Source organism: Carcharhinus amblyrhynchos, chromosome 1, assembly GCF_965287045.1.
Source record: "Carcharhinus amblyrhynchos chromosome 1, sCarAmb.v2.hapA, whole genome shotgun sequence".
NCBI classification, from domain to species: Eukaryota; Metazoa; Chordata; class Chondrichthyes; order Carcharhiniformes; family Carcharhinidae; genus Carcharhinus; species Carcharhinus amblyrhynchos.
The window spans coordinates 103490690-103506730 of NC_137324.1; the positions used below are offsets into that span (position 1 = coordinate 103490690).

A 16041-nucleotide genomic window follows, 5' to 3' on the forward strand; every position below is an offset into this window, starting at 1 on the left:
CCTTTACAACATTGGTATCATGAAGAGTGCTCCACATGGCTGGATGAATTGGGGCAGCCTTGAGTGCCAACTCCAGATGCACCCCTATCTTGCTGAGGGATTGTAAATCCGTATAAACCTATCTTACCATTTAAGAACATAATAAGAACATAAGAAATAGGAGCAGGAGTAGGCCATCCAGCCCTCCGAGCCTGCCCCGCCATTCAATAAGATCATGGCTGATCTGTCGCTGCTCAGTTCCACTTTCCCGCCCTCTCCCCATAACCCTTAATCCCCTCTCTTATCAAAAACCCATCAACCCGCTTCTTAAAAATATTTAGCGAGGCAGCCTCCACCACTTCAACGGGCAGAGAATTCCAGAGATTCACCACCTTTTGAGTGAAGAAGTTCCTCCTCAACTCCGTTCTAAACCGCCCCCCTTTTATCTTGAGGCTGTGCCCCCTAGTCCTACTGTCTTTTTTGAGCGGGAAGAGTCTTTCCACCTCTATCCTATCCATCCCATTCATCATCTTATACGTCTCAATGAGATCTCCCCTCATTCTTCTAAACTCTAATGAGTACAAGCCTAGTTTATTCAGCCTCTCCTCATAGCTCAACTCCCTCAACTCCGGTATCAGCCTAGTAAACCTCCTCTGCACTCCCTCCAAGGCCAAAATATCTTTGCGCAGGTGCGGCGCCCAAAACTGCACACAGTGCTCCAGCTGCGGCCTCACCAATGCCCTATACAGCTGCAGCAAGACCTCCCTACTTTTATATTCAATCCCCCTCGCTATGAAGGCCAGCATCCCATTCGCCTTCCTGACCACCTGCTGCACCTGCAAGCTGGGTTTTTGTTGTCTTTGCTGCCTGTCCTACCAATCTGAGAGGGCCAGGAACAGTGAATTATAGTATTGCAAAAGGATATTGGGATGGGAGTCTCATCCTTTGTCATTTTAAGTCTGTTTCTGCCTGATACAAATGCAGGCACCTGTGGGAATCCCACGCAGGGGTGGCCGAGGTCCAGTTCAAGGATCTCCACCTTATTTTCCTTGCTTTTGAATCAAGAACATAGAATCCCCAGGCTGATTGGAGAAGAATATTCAAGCCCAGAAGTTTGACTTGTCCTATTGAGGATTACATGTAAGTTAAATGTATAATGCTTGAAATATCAAATCTTTGCTATATTGCATTCATTGTCTCCATACTGTAGTGTCCATTGTATCTAATTGTTCTAATTAACTTGGCTGTACAATATTCATTCCCAAGTTCACTTTTATACAGATTCCCAAATTGGAAGAAAATGGCATGGAACTTTGTTGGCACTTTGCTCAAATTTGAGTGAAAATATTTTTAAGTATTTTCTATTTATAATGGCTCTGTTCTTTGACCAGCTTCCCATGACCTTAAGAGTACACAGTGCTGTAGCCATAAATCACAATGTTCAGCATGCTGAGCACTACTTCCAAATCCTTTTGAATGCATTCAGACCAATAATTTTGAATCGTTGCCAGAGGAATCATACATCGTGTTTCGGTTCAGGTCAGAAACTTCACAGTGTTTTATGAGTCTTGCCTGGATTCTAAGTTTTACACCTTGAATTTGGCTCAGATAAGCATGATATGGTTCACCTCGGGTATGATTCAGATGACCCACTAGGGAGCTTTTATCACACAAATTTTATTTAAGAATAAAGTTAACATGTACGGAAAGAAAATTAGCAATAACTGTTATCAATTGCAAACAAAAAAAAACACAGTAATGTATGGCCCTTATCAAATATATCAAAGTTGTTCCAATCAAAACCAAACTTCCTTTAGACAAAACCCTTTTCACAGGTTTAGCGCAGCAAAGACTAATGCTCACGCAGTACTGAAACTCTGGATGAATGCTGCAATCCTCTTGAAACACTGAGAACAGTTTGAAGTCAGAACAGCTTCTTAGATCAGGGAGACTTCTGACCAAACCCCCAACCGCAGATTTTCTACTCCAGGAAGTCTTTCAGCTAAACTATCAGAACCTCTCAAAACTAAGAGGGGAGAGAGAGAGAGAGAGAGAGAGTTCTTTCCAGCCCTTCTAAAACTAAAACCCCTAGCACAAAACTGAAAATGAAAGAGCTCCTGTCATTTGACGTGGCTTGCTAGTTTTCTTCCTGATAATGGAGGGCCTTAAAACTAATTCCCAAAATAAAAATAAACAAACACCATTGAAACCACTTAAGTAGCAATAAAAGGACTTATCGTACACAACACTGTGCCACAATGACAGCTATAGAGAACATAATTTTTTAAAAACACTTAAAGGTACACTAACATCAAAATAGGCCTTGGAGTCCTTGCTCTACTGGTGCAAGTGAAATGGGGCAGATCCAGCCTTGCCCCAATGAGGAAATTCTGCCCCACACCCTGGGGTTAGGATCATTTAAATGATGGAGCCTGCAAAAGTTTGATGGAGCCTGAAAACATCAAATGTTTTCAAAATTTATTTATTGGTGTTAAAAGTAGGCTTACATTAACACTGCAAGGAAGTTACTGTGAAAATCCCTTATTCACCATTGTCTGGCACCTGTTCAGGTACAATGAGGGTAAATTTAGCACAGCCAATGCACCTAATCAGTACGTCTTTCAGACTGTGGGAGGAAACTAGAGCACTTGGAAAAAACCCATGCAGACACAGGGAGAACCAACAGACAGAGACCCAAGCTGGGATTAAACCCGGGTCCCTGGTGCTGTGAAACAGCAATGCTAACCTCTGTGCCACTAGTTCTCTGTCCCAATTCAAGGTGAGCACCTACCCACTCCAATCAAGGAATATCAGTTCCTTCTGGGTTGATCAAATTCTGTGTTTCCCTTTATTGTTTGCTGTTAAGGTAATTAATTCCCTCTGGTATTTAAAGGAGCAACATAAACAGGTTAGAATCTGGGTGTAACTACATTCTGCCACAGAAACCTTGTCCTCGCCAAGTAGAAATCATACTTTCAGCTGTCTCTCAGTTCAGGAATTGATTTTGATTTATTTTAGTTACCAAAAGAATAACTGACTGGAATTAATTGTTCACGGGAGAATTGGAAATAAATTTATTACGGCAAAGAAAGTAATCATGTCATGTAACCTCGTCAAGGAACCTATATTTTGGATTTTGATGTAAGAACACAGCACAAGTGGACTTTGACCAATGTTTAATAATGAGAGCATTGTTAATTCCAGCTCAGAGCCAGTTAATTTCTGAACCCATTGACAGAGGCAGTAGACAACTCATCCAAATTTACTACAAGAAGTCTTTGACAATTAATTTTTCATCTGTATAACTTTCAAGCCTGCAGGAACATGGCAGCTTCTTGGTTAGCAGCAGCGTGGAGTTATCCAGCAAGGAAGAGTTAAACCCCACAAAAGGTTTCGTTTGACAATCATCACTTAGGACCTTAATAAGCAGGAAATAGGTTTTTCAGTCTCATAGGAAAAAACTCATTCATAATCTGGATGCACAAGCCAGAAACTTGTGAAATGTGAGTGTGGAAAACAAGGAAGATGGATTTCACAGATATAGACATGCTTTTCTACATCCAGGAGTCAGGATTATCTCTGTGCCCCATAGCCAGAACCAATTAACTCCTACACCCCCAAAACTTACTAATTGTTAGCAAGACCGGTGAACTGACAGCTTCGCTCATGTTGAGCTGTCAGTGGAGGTATGACCAATGCTGTCAATTCATGTTGAGTCTGTTAATGAAACCAAAGGATTATTTCAATGTTTAGATCTCTCATTCAGGCAACACTGATTGCACAGCACTTAGTTAGGTCCTAGATTGGCACATAGAAGTTGGCAATAAGATTGCATTGAATTGCTGCTCAGGTCTTATTAAATCAGGCAGGCTGTGGACAGCAGTCAACTGTCCCTATGTAGCTCACCATTTCGAGTAAGTCCTCCGTTGGATCATTGCAGACATGCAAGATCCAGGTGGTTATGAGTAATTTCAGATCAGTGTCCTTAAGCAGTCATTATACCCTTATTAGAATATGGAAGTGAAGTACCACAGGCCTGAGGTGGTCATGAGGAGCAAAGCCAAAGTGTCATTAGAGTGTGCAATATAACTACCTGCAATTGTATCTTTACCCAATTCCACATCCCAGAAACTGATGAATGGGCATGGAATTTCTCATTTAATACCTTCTATTCTAGATTCAACAACTTCGCCAGAACTGGTGTTAAACAGATCAGTCACTGGGTTTCTCCTTCCCATCCTTCTTAAATAATGGAGTGACGTTTGTAATTTTTTGATCTATAAGGATAATTTCTGAATTCACAGAGATTTGGAAAATTGTTTTTAATGCACCTGTAATGTTGTTGCCAGCGCTTGTAGAGTTTGAAGACTCTCACTCCAATCTGTGCCTCAACAGATTACTAAGATTGTGGAGCTGCTGGACCCATGGTACTGTGGTACATAAACCTGCTGCCTTCTCATAGGATGATAACATTTGTGCTCCCACTACTGCCACTCCACTCTTGCCCCAGCTGCTGCCTGTCAGCAAGCCAGACCAGACTGCTCCTCCCCATGCCAAGGTGGTGTTGTTCAAAGCTGGGCCTTCAAGGAGCCAAAGGCATCCTCCAAGACCATTTTCAGCTGCGCAACCACATCCACACCCCCCCCCCCCCCACCCCCCCCAACACTCCCCCACAAAAGCCAGCAGTGTTTTACCAGCGATTCTACAAGCACTGGGAAAGCACTGCAGAGGAATTCGAGGCCAGACAAAGGCATCATCAAGAGAGGCACTAAGGGAAAACACAAAGGTGATTAGTTGGCCATTATATATCGATGGTTAGAATTGTAGTCTGATATGGAACCTTTTTTTGTCCTGCTCTTTATTACAGGATTTTGAAAAATGGGTGCTGTGATTTTCTATATAAGAAGTCTCGCAGCACCAGGTTAAAGTCCAACCAGTTTATTTGATAGTCATCTCACAAGCTTTCGGAAACAGCGTTCCTTCGTCTGATGTGTGGAAGGTTCTGATCAGAGAAGGGCATATAAAGTCACACACAGTTTACAGAATACTGATTAGAACGCAAGTCTTTACAGCTAACCTGCTATTCAAGTCTTAAAGATGCAGACAACATGAGTGGAGATGCCTGTGAGATTTGTGAGATTACTATCAAATAAACAGGTTGGACTCTAACCTGGTGTTGTGAGAATTCTTACTGTGTTTACCCCATCCAACACCGGCATCTCTACATTGTGATTTTCTATAACAGGGGGATAGGAAGATGAAGCAGTGAGGAGCAACTGTGACTGGAGGAATTTATGAGGAGAAATGGAGGCTGATGATACATTTTTGGGCAGTCAGTGTGGAACTACGATGTGTCAATGGCTCCTCATTTTCTTCCTCCTGAGACAGTCACTGAAACCCTGATGCCAAGAGTCCTGCAAAGCAAGAGGTGTTGAGGTTACAGCATCTACAGTTTGCACCTCATATCAGATTTTGGAATGAGGATGGTGGTATTAGAGAAGTTGTGTAATACAGGAAAAATGTCGTCATCCTAGAAAGTTTCAGTGACACTTGTTTGTTACGATTTTAGGGAATGCTGCAATAATAATGCTGAGCAGCACCTCCTCCAAGGAGGTGATGAGGTCCAGCCATGTCTATCTCCTGCTGGTTCATTGCTGATCCCTTCTATTATGGGCAAACCTGTCCGCAAGCAAGAGGAAAGAGTGTCTATACATGTTTCAATATATTTAAGTAATTTGCTTGTGTATAGTAACTGTGAGGGTCGAAGCAATGGTGAGTGTATCAGAGTGAAACGGAGTGTACAGATGTTGGCAATGATCCCTGGCTGCAAAAGATTATTAATGCATCAGTGATATGCATTGGGCTTTGCATTAAAGTTGTTGATGCAGATACTGGGATGCGGGGATTTGAACATGTATTCACTGACCTTGACAACTCGAGTCAGGTCCTTGAAATTCTTCTGGAATTGCATCAGGTCCTCAGGGTCAAACTTCTCTGCGGCTAGTTGATCCCAATGTTTTTGCGGCACCTGATGGAGCTGAGGCCCACAACAGAATGTGAACCCCTCTCCTCCTTTCAATCTTCTGATCAAAAGGTAAATGGGTAAGTGGAGCTGAGTCCACAAAAAGATCAGCCATGATCTTATTGAATGGTGGAGCAGGCTCAAAGGGCCAAATGGCCTACTCCTGCTCCTAGTTCTTATAGACATAGAAACATTTACATAGAACACTACAGCACAAACAGGCCCTTCGGCCCACAATTTGCACCGATCGCATCTATACCTACCAAGCCATAGAACTATCTGTAACTCCCAATGCCATTAGATCCCATATACTCATCCAGAAGTCTTTTAAAAGACCCCAGGGAGTTTGCTTCTACCACCACCGACGGCAGCCGATTCCACTCACTCACCACCCTCTGAGTGAAAAACTTACCCCTAACATTTCCTCTGTACCTGCTTCCCAGCACCTTAAACCTGTGTCCTCTCGTAGTGACCATTTCAGCCCTGGGAAATAGCCTCCGGGAATCCACCCTATCTATTCCTCTCAACATCTTATAAACCACTATCAGGTGGCCTCTCAACCTTCATCTCTCCAGGGAGAAGAGACCTAGCTCCCTCAACCTATCTCCATAAGGCATGCCTCCCAATCCAGGCAACATCCTTGTAAATCTCCTCTGTACCCTTTCAATAGCTTGAACATCCTTCCTGTAGTGAGGCGACCAGAACTGCGCACAGTACTCCAAGTGGGGTCTGACAAGGGTCTTATAAAGTTGCAACATTACCTCCTGACTCCTAAACTCAATCCCTCGATTAATGAAAGCCAGTACACCATACGCCTTCTTGACCACATCCTCCACTTGCGAGGCCGATTTAAGAGTCCTATGGACCCGGACCCGAAGATCCCTCTGCTCTTCAACACTGCTAAGACTCCTACCCTTGATATTGTACTCCTGCATCCCGTTGGTCCTGCCAAAATGGACCACTGCACATTTATTTGCGTTGAAGTCCATCTGCCACTTCTCCGCCCAGTCTTGCATCCTATCTATGTCACGCTGCAACTTCTGACATCCCTCCAGACTATCCACAACACCACCAACCTTTGTATCGTCGGCAAACTTACTAACCCATCCCTCCACTTCCTCATCCAGGTCATTTATGAAAATGACAAACAGCAAGGGTCCTAGAACAGATCCCTGGGGCACTCCACTGGTGACTGACCTCCATGCAGAAAAAGACCCATCTACAACCACTCTCTGCCTTCTGCAGGCAAGCCAGTTCTGGATCCACAAGGCCAAAGCCCCCTGGATCCCATGCCCTCTCACCTTCTCAAGAAGTCTTGCATGGGGGACCTTATCAAACACATTGCTGAAGTCCATGTAAACCACGTCTACCGCTCTTCCTTCGTCAATGTGTTTGGTCACATTTTCAAAGAACTCAACTAGGCTCGTAAGGCATGACCTGCCCTTGACAAAACCATGTTGACTATTTCTGATCATGCTAAACTTCTCTGAATGCTCATAAATCTTGTCCCTCAGAATCCTTTCCATCAACTTACCAACCACTGAGGTCAGAGTCATCGGTCAGTAATTTCCTGGGCTATCCCTGTTCCCTTTCTTGAAAATAGGAACCACATCCACAATCCTCCAATCCTCCAGAATCTCTCCTGTCTCCATCGATGATGCAAAGATCATCGCCAGGGGCTCTGCAATCTCTTCCCTCACCTCCCACAGTAACCTGGGATACATCCTATCCGGCCCCGGCGACTTGTCTATCTTGATAGAATTTAAAAGTTCCAACACATCCTCTTCCTTAACATCCACATACTCAACCTTTTCAGTCTGCTGCAAACCTGCAGTACAACCTCCCAGATCACTTTCCACCGTGAATACCGAGGCAAAGTACTCATTAAGCACCTCTGCCATTTCTTCCGGTTCCACACAGACTTTTCCCCCTTCACCTTTTATAGGTCCTATCCCTTCACTTCTCATCCTTTTACTCTTCACATATTTGTAGAACGCCTTGGGATTCTCCTTAATCTTACTCGCCAAGGCCTTCTCATGTCCCCTTCTGCCTCTCCTAATTTCCTTTTTAAGCTCCTTTCTACAAGCGTTATACTCCGCTAGATCCTTAACATCTCTTAGCTCTCCGAACCTTTTATATGCCTTTCTTTTCTTCCTGACCAAGTTCACCACAACCTTCGTGCACCATGGCTCCCGCGACCTACCAAAACCTCCTTGTCTCATCGGAACGTTGTCGTGCAGAGCTCCAGTCAAACATTCCTTGAAAATCCGCCACCTTCCTTCAGCACTTTTCCCCAAGAACACCTCCTTCCAGTTTATTTGTCCAATTATCTGCCTGATGTCGTCATATTTCCCCTTATTCCAGACAAACACCTTCCTAGCCTGCCTGATCCTATCTCTTTCCAATGCTATTATTCCAATGTTCTTATGTTCTTAAAGATTAATCAGGGAGAGCTGTGTCAGGGAATCTGGAAGCCCTCTCTCTGGCTAACTTCACCATTTCTCCTGGTTTTTTCTTCTCTATAAATCTTTCCAGTCAGTTGAATAAACTTCTGCATACAGAATAAACAACCCATTTAAAAGGTCCAATCCACTTTTAAAAAGTGCATGCTAGCATTATTTAATGCTCACCTTGCACAAAGCTGGGTTCCCTGCTGGGAATGCAATTGCAATGCTGTGTTTAACATTGGGTTGCTTCCCATCATCATTCATTTCAACAGATGCAGGTTAATCTTGCATCACGCTAACTGTGCCCATTAAGAAGCCTTGTCTGATTGTCGCCATTTCGTTCCTTCAACAATTGTTCAAGGCATTCCTTAAGCTGATATTTACTATTAGAGGTTTTTTTGAGAGGTAGGTCATCTTTTTAAGATACTCTTCTCCAAGTACTAGCCTCAGAAAGGGAGCAATGAGGGACCCTCACAGGCACATGACAAAACACTGAAAAATACGTGGGATGGAATTTTCCACAAAAATTTCCAATTGTCATAGTGGCAAGGAAAATGGGGTAAATCACATTGGTCTCTCAGCCACCTCTTCATCGCAATCTTAAGATACTGAGTCACATTTTTGGACAGTGGTGAGTTGTGTGCCGATACTGAGGGGGAGCAGGGCCTAAACATGTCAGTGAGCCAGCTGCAGAGAGCTTGGCACCATTCCACTAGAGTGCCCCGATCTCATGCTGCACTACTCTGACCCACGCCTCAAACCTTATCCCCACCCCCACCACTCACAGGCCTCTGACTATTCCCACTTCGGTCTTTGTTTTTCCATCCTGCCCTAAGGGATGTCACCCACTACCCCTGGTACTGACTCTTTCTCAGGATTAAGCACCCTTCCTCCTGTGGGATTGCCCAGCCCCCAGATCACCCACTCATTCTGGAAGGGCCCCTTCCCACCAGAACCTCCCACATCTGAACAACTCTATGGCACATATTGTCAGGCTCCACTGTCCCCCTTCCCTCATCTGTGGAGGACCTGCCCTGTACAGTGGCCTCCACTGAACTATGGCCCGCTTGACTGAAGTCATATCTATTAAATCACTCTGGCTGAATCCAGATTTGGGATTCCAGAATTGGTGGAATCCCAAATTTCAACTTTCACCAATCTCGCTGACCCACTGCACCACCCACTCTGCCTATCCCCCCCCATCCCCTTGTACCCCAGATGTCCTGGTGTGTCCAGTAAGTAAAAATCCATCTCATTCTTTTGGAAGCAAGTGGAGGTCCTTTAAAAGTAGTTTAACATTGAAGGGTCATTGCTTAAAGCAATTGCACAAAGGACAGTGTGAAAAAAATAGCTAAACCCAAGTCAGCCAGGATCTGAAAATAACTCACATTTTATCAACAATGCAGTCCCTTCTGCAATATTAACTCTCACACCTAATTCAGCAAGATGTTTTGTGCTGGTCATATTTTTGGTGCAAGAAACCTTGCTGGAAAAGGTGAGAAAAATCTAGCAATAATCAAATGATTTCATAGAATCCCTATAGTGCAGAAGGAGGCCATTCAGTCCATCAAATCTGCACCGCCATCATTTCCACCTAGGCCCTACCCCATCTATTTATCTCCCTAATCCCTCTAACCTACACCTCCAGGGGCACTAAGGGGTAATTTAGCATGGCCAATGCACCTATCCCGCATTTCTTTGGATTGTGGGAGAAAACTGGAGCACCCAGAGGAAACCACGTAGACACGAGCAGAACATGCAAACTCCACACTGACAGTGACCCAAGCTGGGAGTCTAACCCAGGTCCCTGGAGCTCTGAGGCAGCAGTGCTAACCGCCATGCCACCGTGTCACCCATAATTTATATTGCAGCGGCTGCTTGTGTTCTCATTGAATGTTCCAAAGACATTATCCAGTGCAACAAATAAATAATGGCTCATGTTACAACTGCAAAAGATCCATAACTATTTTTTGCATCTGTTCTTTTTGGAATCTCTGGGCTTTGATTATCTCGCCAACTAGCCTGTGTTTCCAAAGAGATCATAAAATATCTGATTCGCAGCACTATTTTAACTGTCAAACATTAACTTTCGAAGTGACATTTAATTCAGATTTAAGATCGTTCTACTTGTTCCTTTCCAGTGAATGGCAGGGTTAAAATTTGAAATTGATAATGCCTGGAGTCTCCAGTTTCTAGCTCAGAACACAACTTTGCCTTGTTTCTTTCCACCTAAAGCACATTTTATTGCAGACCAACTTTTAGTAATTATCAGAACTGTTAAGAGTCCAGAAGTTATATGTGCTGACAATTGCTTCAAGTCGGTCATAAGTGCTTAAGTTATTCTGAAAACAGCAAAACATCGGTCCAGCTGTGGTCTGTGCAACCATTGAGAAGTTGCAGCTGGACCTGTTTTACGGTTTGCTCCCGAAATCCAAAGATTAAAATTGAAACTGAGCAACATTCTTTAAAGATTTTATATTACAAGTGTTTTTTTAATTTTATTTACCAGATCTCTTAAAATCACTTACCACCTTCATGCAGCCCTTCAACTGCAGTATGCAAGTGCAGTAGAACCCAGAGCTCAGAAGATCCTTCACAAACGTATGTTTTGCTTCAGAGTAAAGGTCATGTCTAGTGTTTCTTTAAACATTTCCAAATATGCCTGTTATCTCCACCACACATGGATAGAAAAGAGCTAAAGGGAGAGTGACTGTTTGCTTCACTCACGACAGCTACAGCCCATACCATCCTTTTTCCTTCCCCCTCCATTCTCTCCACCCTCCCCCGCCTCAAAGCAGAAACATTTCCACTACCATTTTTGGCAGATTAGTTGGTTGCATAGTTTAAGAATAACATAATAATGGGCTGGATTATTTCATCAAAGAATAGCATGTAATGTCAGAAGACATTAGGATTGCCTGCAACGGTTCATGTAATGCTAGAATAACGAGGAGTTACTATAGACAATGTTAAGTTTACATATAGCGAATATAAAAGTCAATATAAAGAAATGACATTGCAGATTGTCTAAGAGCGGTCTCATTATTCTTTTGTAAAATGCCAAAAATCTTTGTGTGCAAATGCAATAACCAAACCTACCGTATAGTAAATTCTGCCACATAGTAAGTTCCCACACATGAACTCCACTGACTTGCAAAGTCAGGAATGCAAATATACACAGAGATATTAACCCAGCAAGTTATAGCAGAATCTGCTGCATTTATCTATCAAAGACAAATAGGTTCACAGCAAAGTCACTGCAGCCCACATGTCATAAGGCACTTGAAAGGAATCAAACTCCAAAACACAATTGAACGCAAACCTTCTACGTCATGGTGTTTTGTTTAGTTGCAAGAATAAAAATAAGTACCACTGGTATTTTTTTGTTTTAATGAATAAATCACATATTAGTCTACAAAAATTTGTCGATGTTCCACAGGAAAGGTTGATGCTGTCAGAAGCAGTGCCCTAGAAATTCATCAGCACAGCATCCATATTTCAGACGTTAACAGGCAAGTCACTTAACAAGAGACACATGAGCATATCTACATTGTAAGTTTGCCACTGCCATATTGGATTGGGTTCCGCTGTTAGCTTCAAGTCTCCCACCCGAAGTAGGATTATTGACAAAAATGTGTAAGTAAAGATCTGAGCAAAACTAAGTGCCCAACAGACGGGAAAATGGGAGAATTTCCCTCCCATTTTTAAGACATACTCACCAGAATGAATCTCCGACACTCTGCCACACAGAGTGCCTCAGACTGATTCATGCTGAAAAGTGGGGTGTGGGACCTCATTCCACTTGAAAAGCTGGCAGCACAATGCTGAACGAACCACTGTATATGTGTCGACCCGTCACTGAGGAGATCAGAACGTATGCACTGCCTCCCTGTCATTAGCCTCTGATCTCTGGCCTTCCCCATTTCCTTCCCCAGAACCCCCCCATTGCTGGCCTTCCCGACGAACCCACTGATTGCTGGCCTACCACCAGCCAGCCATAATCTACCCCACAGGCTAGCCCTGACCCCAGACCCCCCACACCCCCAGTGGCCAACCACGAACCCCCTCGGCCCCAACATCCTGGGAGTGACCTCAATAACCTCTGCCCTGCCAGTGGGGTGACGATGCCTGTTCCCTGCGAGTGGGGAGCAGTTGTAAACCCTACTGGTAGCCTCTGGACCCTCTAGCATCACTCACCACCTCCCCCCACCCCCCCACCCCCAAGTCGGGGGGGGGCAATGATGCTAGAGAGCCCAGAGGCTACCATCCTGGGATCGTTAATCATATGGAAATGTTAATTTCTGGCAGGCAGCTGCTTGTGCTAAGAAGATCCCCCTCGAAACTGCAGCCATTAAACTATCCTTGACTAACAATGCTACTCCTCCACCTCTTTTACCGCCTTCCCTACTCTTACTAAAACATCTCTACCCCGGAACTGCCAACAAACATTCCTGTCCCTGTGCTAACCATGTCTCCGTAATGGCCACAACATCATAGTCCCAAGTACCAATCCATGCTGCAAGTTCACCTACCTTATTCCAGACGCTCCTTGCACTGAAGTAGATACACTTCAACCCACCATCCTGTCTGCCGGTACACTCTCACGACCTTGATGACCTTGATACCCTCCTCAGTACCTCACTACACTCAGCAATGGCTTCTGGACTACAGCTTGTTTTCCCATCCCCCTGACAAATTAGTTTAAACCCCCCTGAATAGCTGTAGCAAATCTCCCTCCCAGGATATTGGTGCCTCTCTGGTTCAGTGCAAACCATCTTGATTGTACAGGTTCCACCTTCCCCAGAATGTGCTCCAATTATACATGTCATTGAAACCCTCTCTCCTACGCCATCCCTGCATCCACATGTTAATCTGCGCTCTCTCCCTGTTCCTCAACTCGCTAGCATGTGGCATCGGCAACAAACCAGAGATGACGACATGTTTTGTCCTGGCTCTCAGCTTCCACCCATGTTCCCTAAATTCCTGTTTTAAATCCCCATCCCTTCTCTTACCTATGTTGTTGGTACTGTTGTGTACCATGACTTGTGACTGTTTCCCCACCCGCTTAAGGATCCTGAAAACATGGTCCACGACATCATGGACCCTAGCACCCATGAGGCAACATACCATCCGTGTGTCTCTTTTGTTGCCACAGGATGTCCTATCAGTCTCTCTAACTAATGAGTCCCCAATAACTATTGCTCTCCTGCTCTCCCCCCTTCTCTTCTGAGACACAGGAAAGGACCCAGTGCCACTCCCCTCGGACAGCAGTCCGCAGTATTGGAAGGATAGATGGCTGATTAACAACCCAATAAGCCACATCTTGAACACTTTCCATCTTCAAGTCATGGAGTGGAATTTGAAAGCAGAGCATTCTGTCTCAGACAGAAGAGCTGCCAACTGAGCCATGTGACATCCTATACAATGTTTACAGCACAGAAGGAGGCTATTTGGCCAGTCATGTCTGTGTCAACCCACTGCATGAGCAAATCAGCTCATCCCAACCCTCCTGTCCTTTCCCAGTAGCCTGCAGTTTTCTTCCTCTTCAGGTGCCTATTTTATTGCCCTTTGAAAGCTACAATTGAATTTATCTCCACCACACTATCAGGCAATGCATTCCAGTTACTAGCCACTTGCTGTATGAAAGGAATTCCTCAGGTCGTCTCTGGTCCATTTGTCTTAGAATCATTGAATCCCTACAGTGCAGAAGGAGGCCAGTTGGTTCAGCGAGTTGCACTGACAACAATCCCACCCACATTCTATCCTTGTAACCCCACGTAATCCCCCTGACACTCAGGGGCAATCCCACCCAGACCTGTTCCCTGCAACTCCAAGTATTTACCTTGCTAATCCTCCTAAGCTACACATCTTGGGACACTAAGGTGCAATTTGGCATGGCCAATCCACTTAACCTGCACATCTTTGGAGTATGGGAGGAAACCGGAGCACCCAGAGAAAACCCACATAGACACCAGGAGAACGTGCAGATCTCACACAGTCATCCAAGGCCGGAGTTGAACCTGAGTCCCTAGCACTACCCCGTGCAGCACCATTCACTTTAAATCAAATTTAAATCAAAGTCCTCTTGTTCTCCAGCCTTCTGACAATGGGAATCATTTCTTTCTATCTGCCCTGTCCAGTCCCCTCATGATTTTGAACACCTCATCAAATCTTCTCCCAGATTTCTCTTCTCCAAGGAGATCAACCCCAGCTTCTCCAATCTAGCCACATAACTGAAGTTCCTCTTTCTTGGAACTTTTCTCGTAAATCTTTTCTGCACTCACTTAAAAGCCTTTACATCCTCCCTAAAGTATGCTGTTCAGAATTGGATGCACTGCTGCAGTTGAGACTGAAACGGTGTTGCAAAAAGGTTCTTCATAACTTCTTTGCTTTTGTAACTTATGTCCCTAATTAGAAAGCTCAAGATTCTGTGTGCCTTTTTCATCACTTTCTCCACCTGCCTTGCCACATTCAACAATTTGTGCACATATTCCTCCTGGTCTCTGATTCTACACCCACTTTAGAATTGTACCCTTTGTTTTGTATTACTTCTGCTCTTTCTCCCTACCAAAATATATCATTTCAAATTCTCTGCATTGAATTTCATCTGCCACCAGCCTGGTTGTATTGTCTGGAAGTTTGTCACTATCCCCCTCACAGTTCACAATGCTCCCAAGACTTGTGTCATTTTCATATGTTGAAATTCTGCCTTATATACCCAAGTCTAGCTTATTAATACATACCGGGTGAAGTAGCAGCATCCGCCCCTGGGGAATCTCAATGTATACCTTCCTCCAGCATGAAAGTAAACCATTTATCGCTAGTCAACCAATTTCATATCAATGCTGCCACTGCCCTTTTCATTTTGTGGGCTTCTCACATTTCACACCATTGTGAACATCTCACATTTCATTACAATATTAGAAACACATGAATTTTGATGAACTTTGCTGGCAAGCCTAATATGTGGCACTTTATCAAATGTATTTTGGGAGTCCATGTACACTACATCAGCCAGAATATGTTCACCAATCTCATAGTTAACTCAATCAAATGAATCAAAGAGGATTTGTCTTTGCAAAAAATCTGCTCTTTTCCCTTAATTAATCCACAGTTGTTCAATTATCTGTAAATGTTTTCCTTGATTATCATTACTGAAAGCTTTCCCACCACCAAAATTAATCTGACTGGCCTATATTCGCTGGGCTTATTCTTCCATCAGTTTTGAACAAGGGTGTAGTGTTTGCAAGTTTTCTGTTCTCTGGCACCTCTCAGTTGTAAGGAGGGTTGGATGATTGTGGCCAGTGCTGCTGCAATTCCCATCCTTACGTCCCACAGCACCCAAGAGTGCATTCAACCTACTCATTTTAAGTGCAGCCAGCTTTCTAATACCTCCTGTATTAATTTTAGCACATCCATTATCTCAACTAACTTCTCTTTCATTATGAATTTACAGGATCGTCTTCCTTGGTAAAAATAGATGCAAAATTTAGCACCTCGACCATTTCTTCTGCCTTCGTGTATATATTCTCTTTTTGATCCCTAAAATGACTGCAGCACCCCTTTTATATGTAATTTTACTATCTGTCTGCA

The 16041-nt window shown here is 43.9% G+C and overlaps 1 protein-coding gene across 4 annotated transcripts in view; it reads right to left on the reverse strand.

The window, feature by feature from the left end:
- c1qtnf7 (C1q and TNF related 7) overlaps positions 1–12238 on the reverse strand; it is a 55052-nt gene extending 42814 nt beyond the window's left edge. Inside the window, exon 1 of one of the 4 annotated variants that reach the window (XM_080198741.1) lies at positions 12168–12238. Coding sequence is in view for 1 of the 4 variants with exons in the window: in XM_080198709.1 (XP_080054835.1) it covers positions 11548–11569 (22 nt within the window). In the remaining 3 variants the exon portion in view is untranslated. Of the gene's footprint in view, positions 1–10976; positions 11180–11547; positions 11576–12167 lie in introns of those variants that run through there. The other 3 variants (XM_080198709.1, XM_080198730.1, XM_080198720.1) reach the window with 3 other exon arrangements.
- Positions 12239–16041: the final 3803 nt, after the last annotated feature.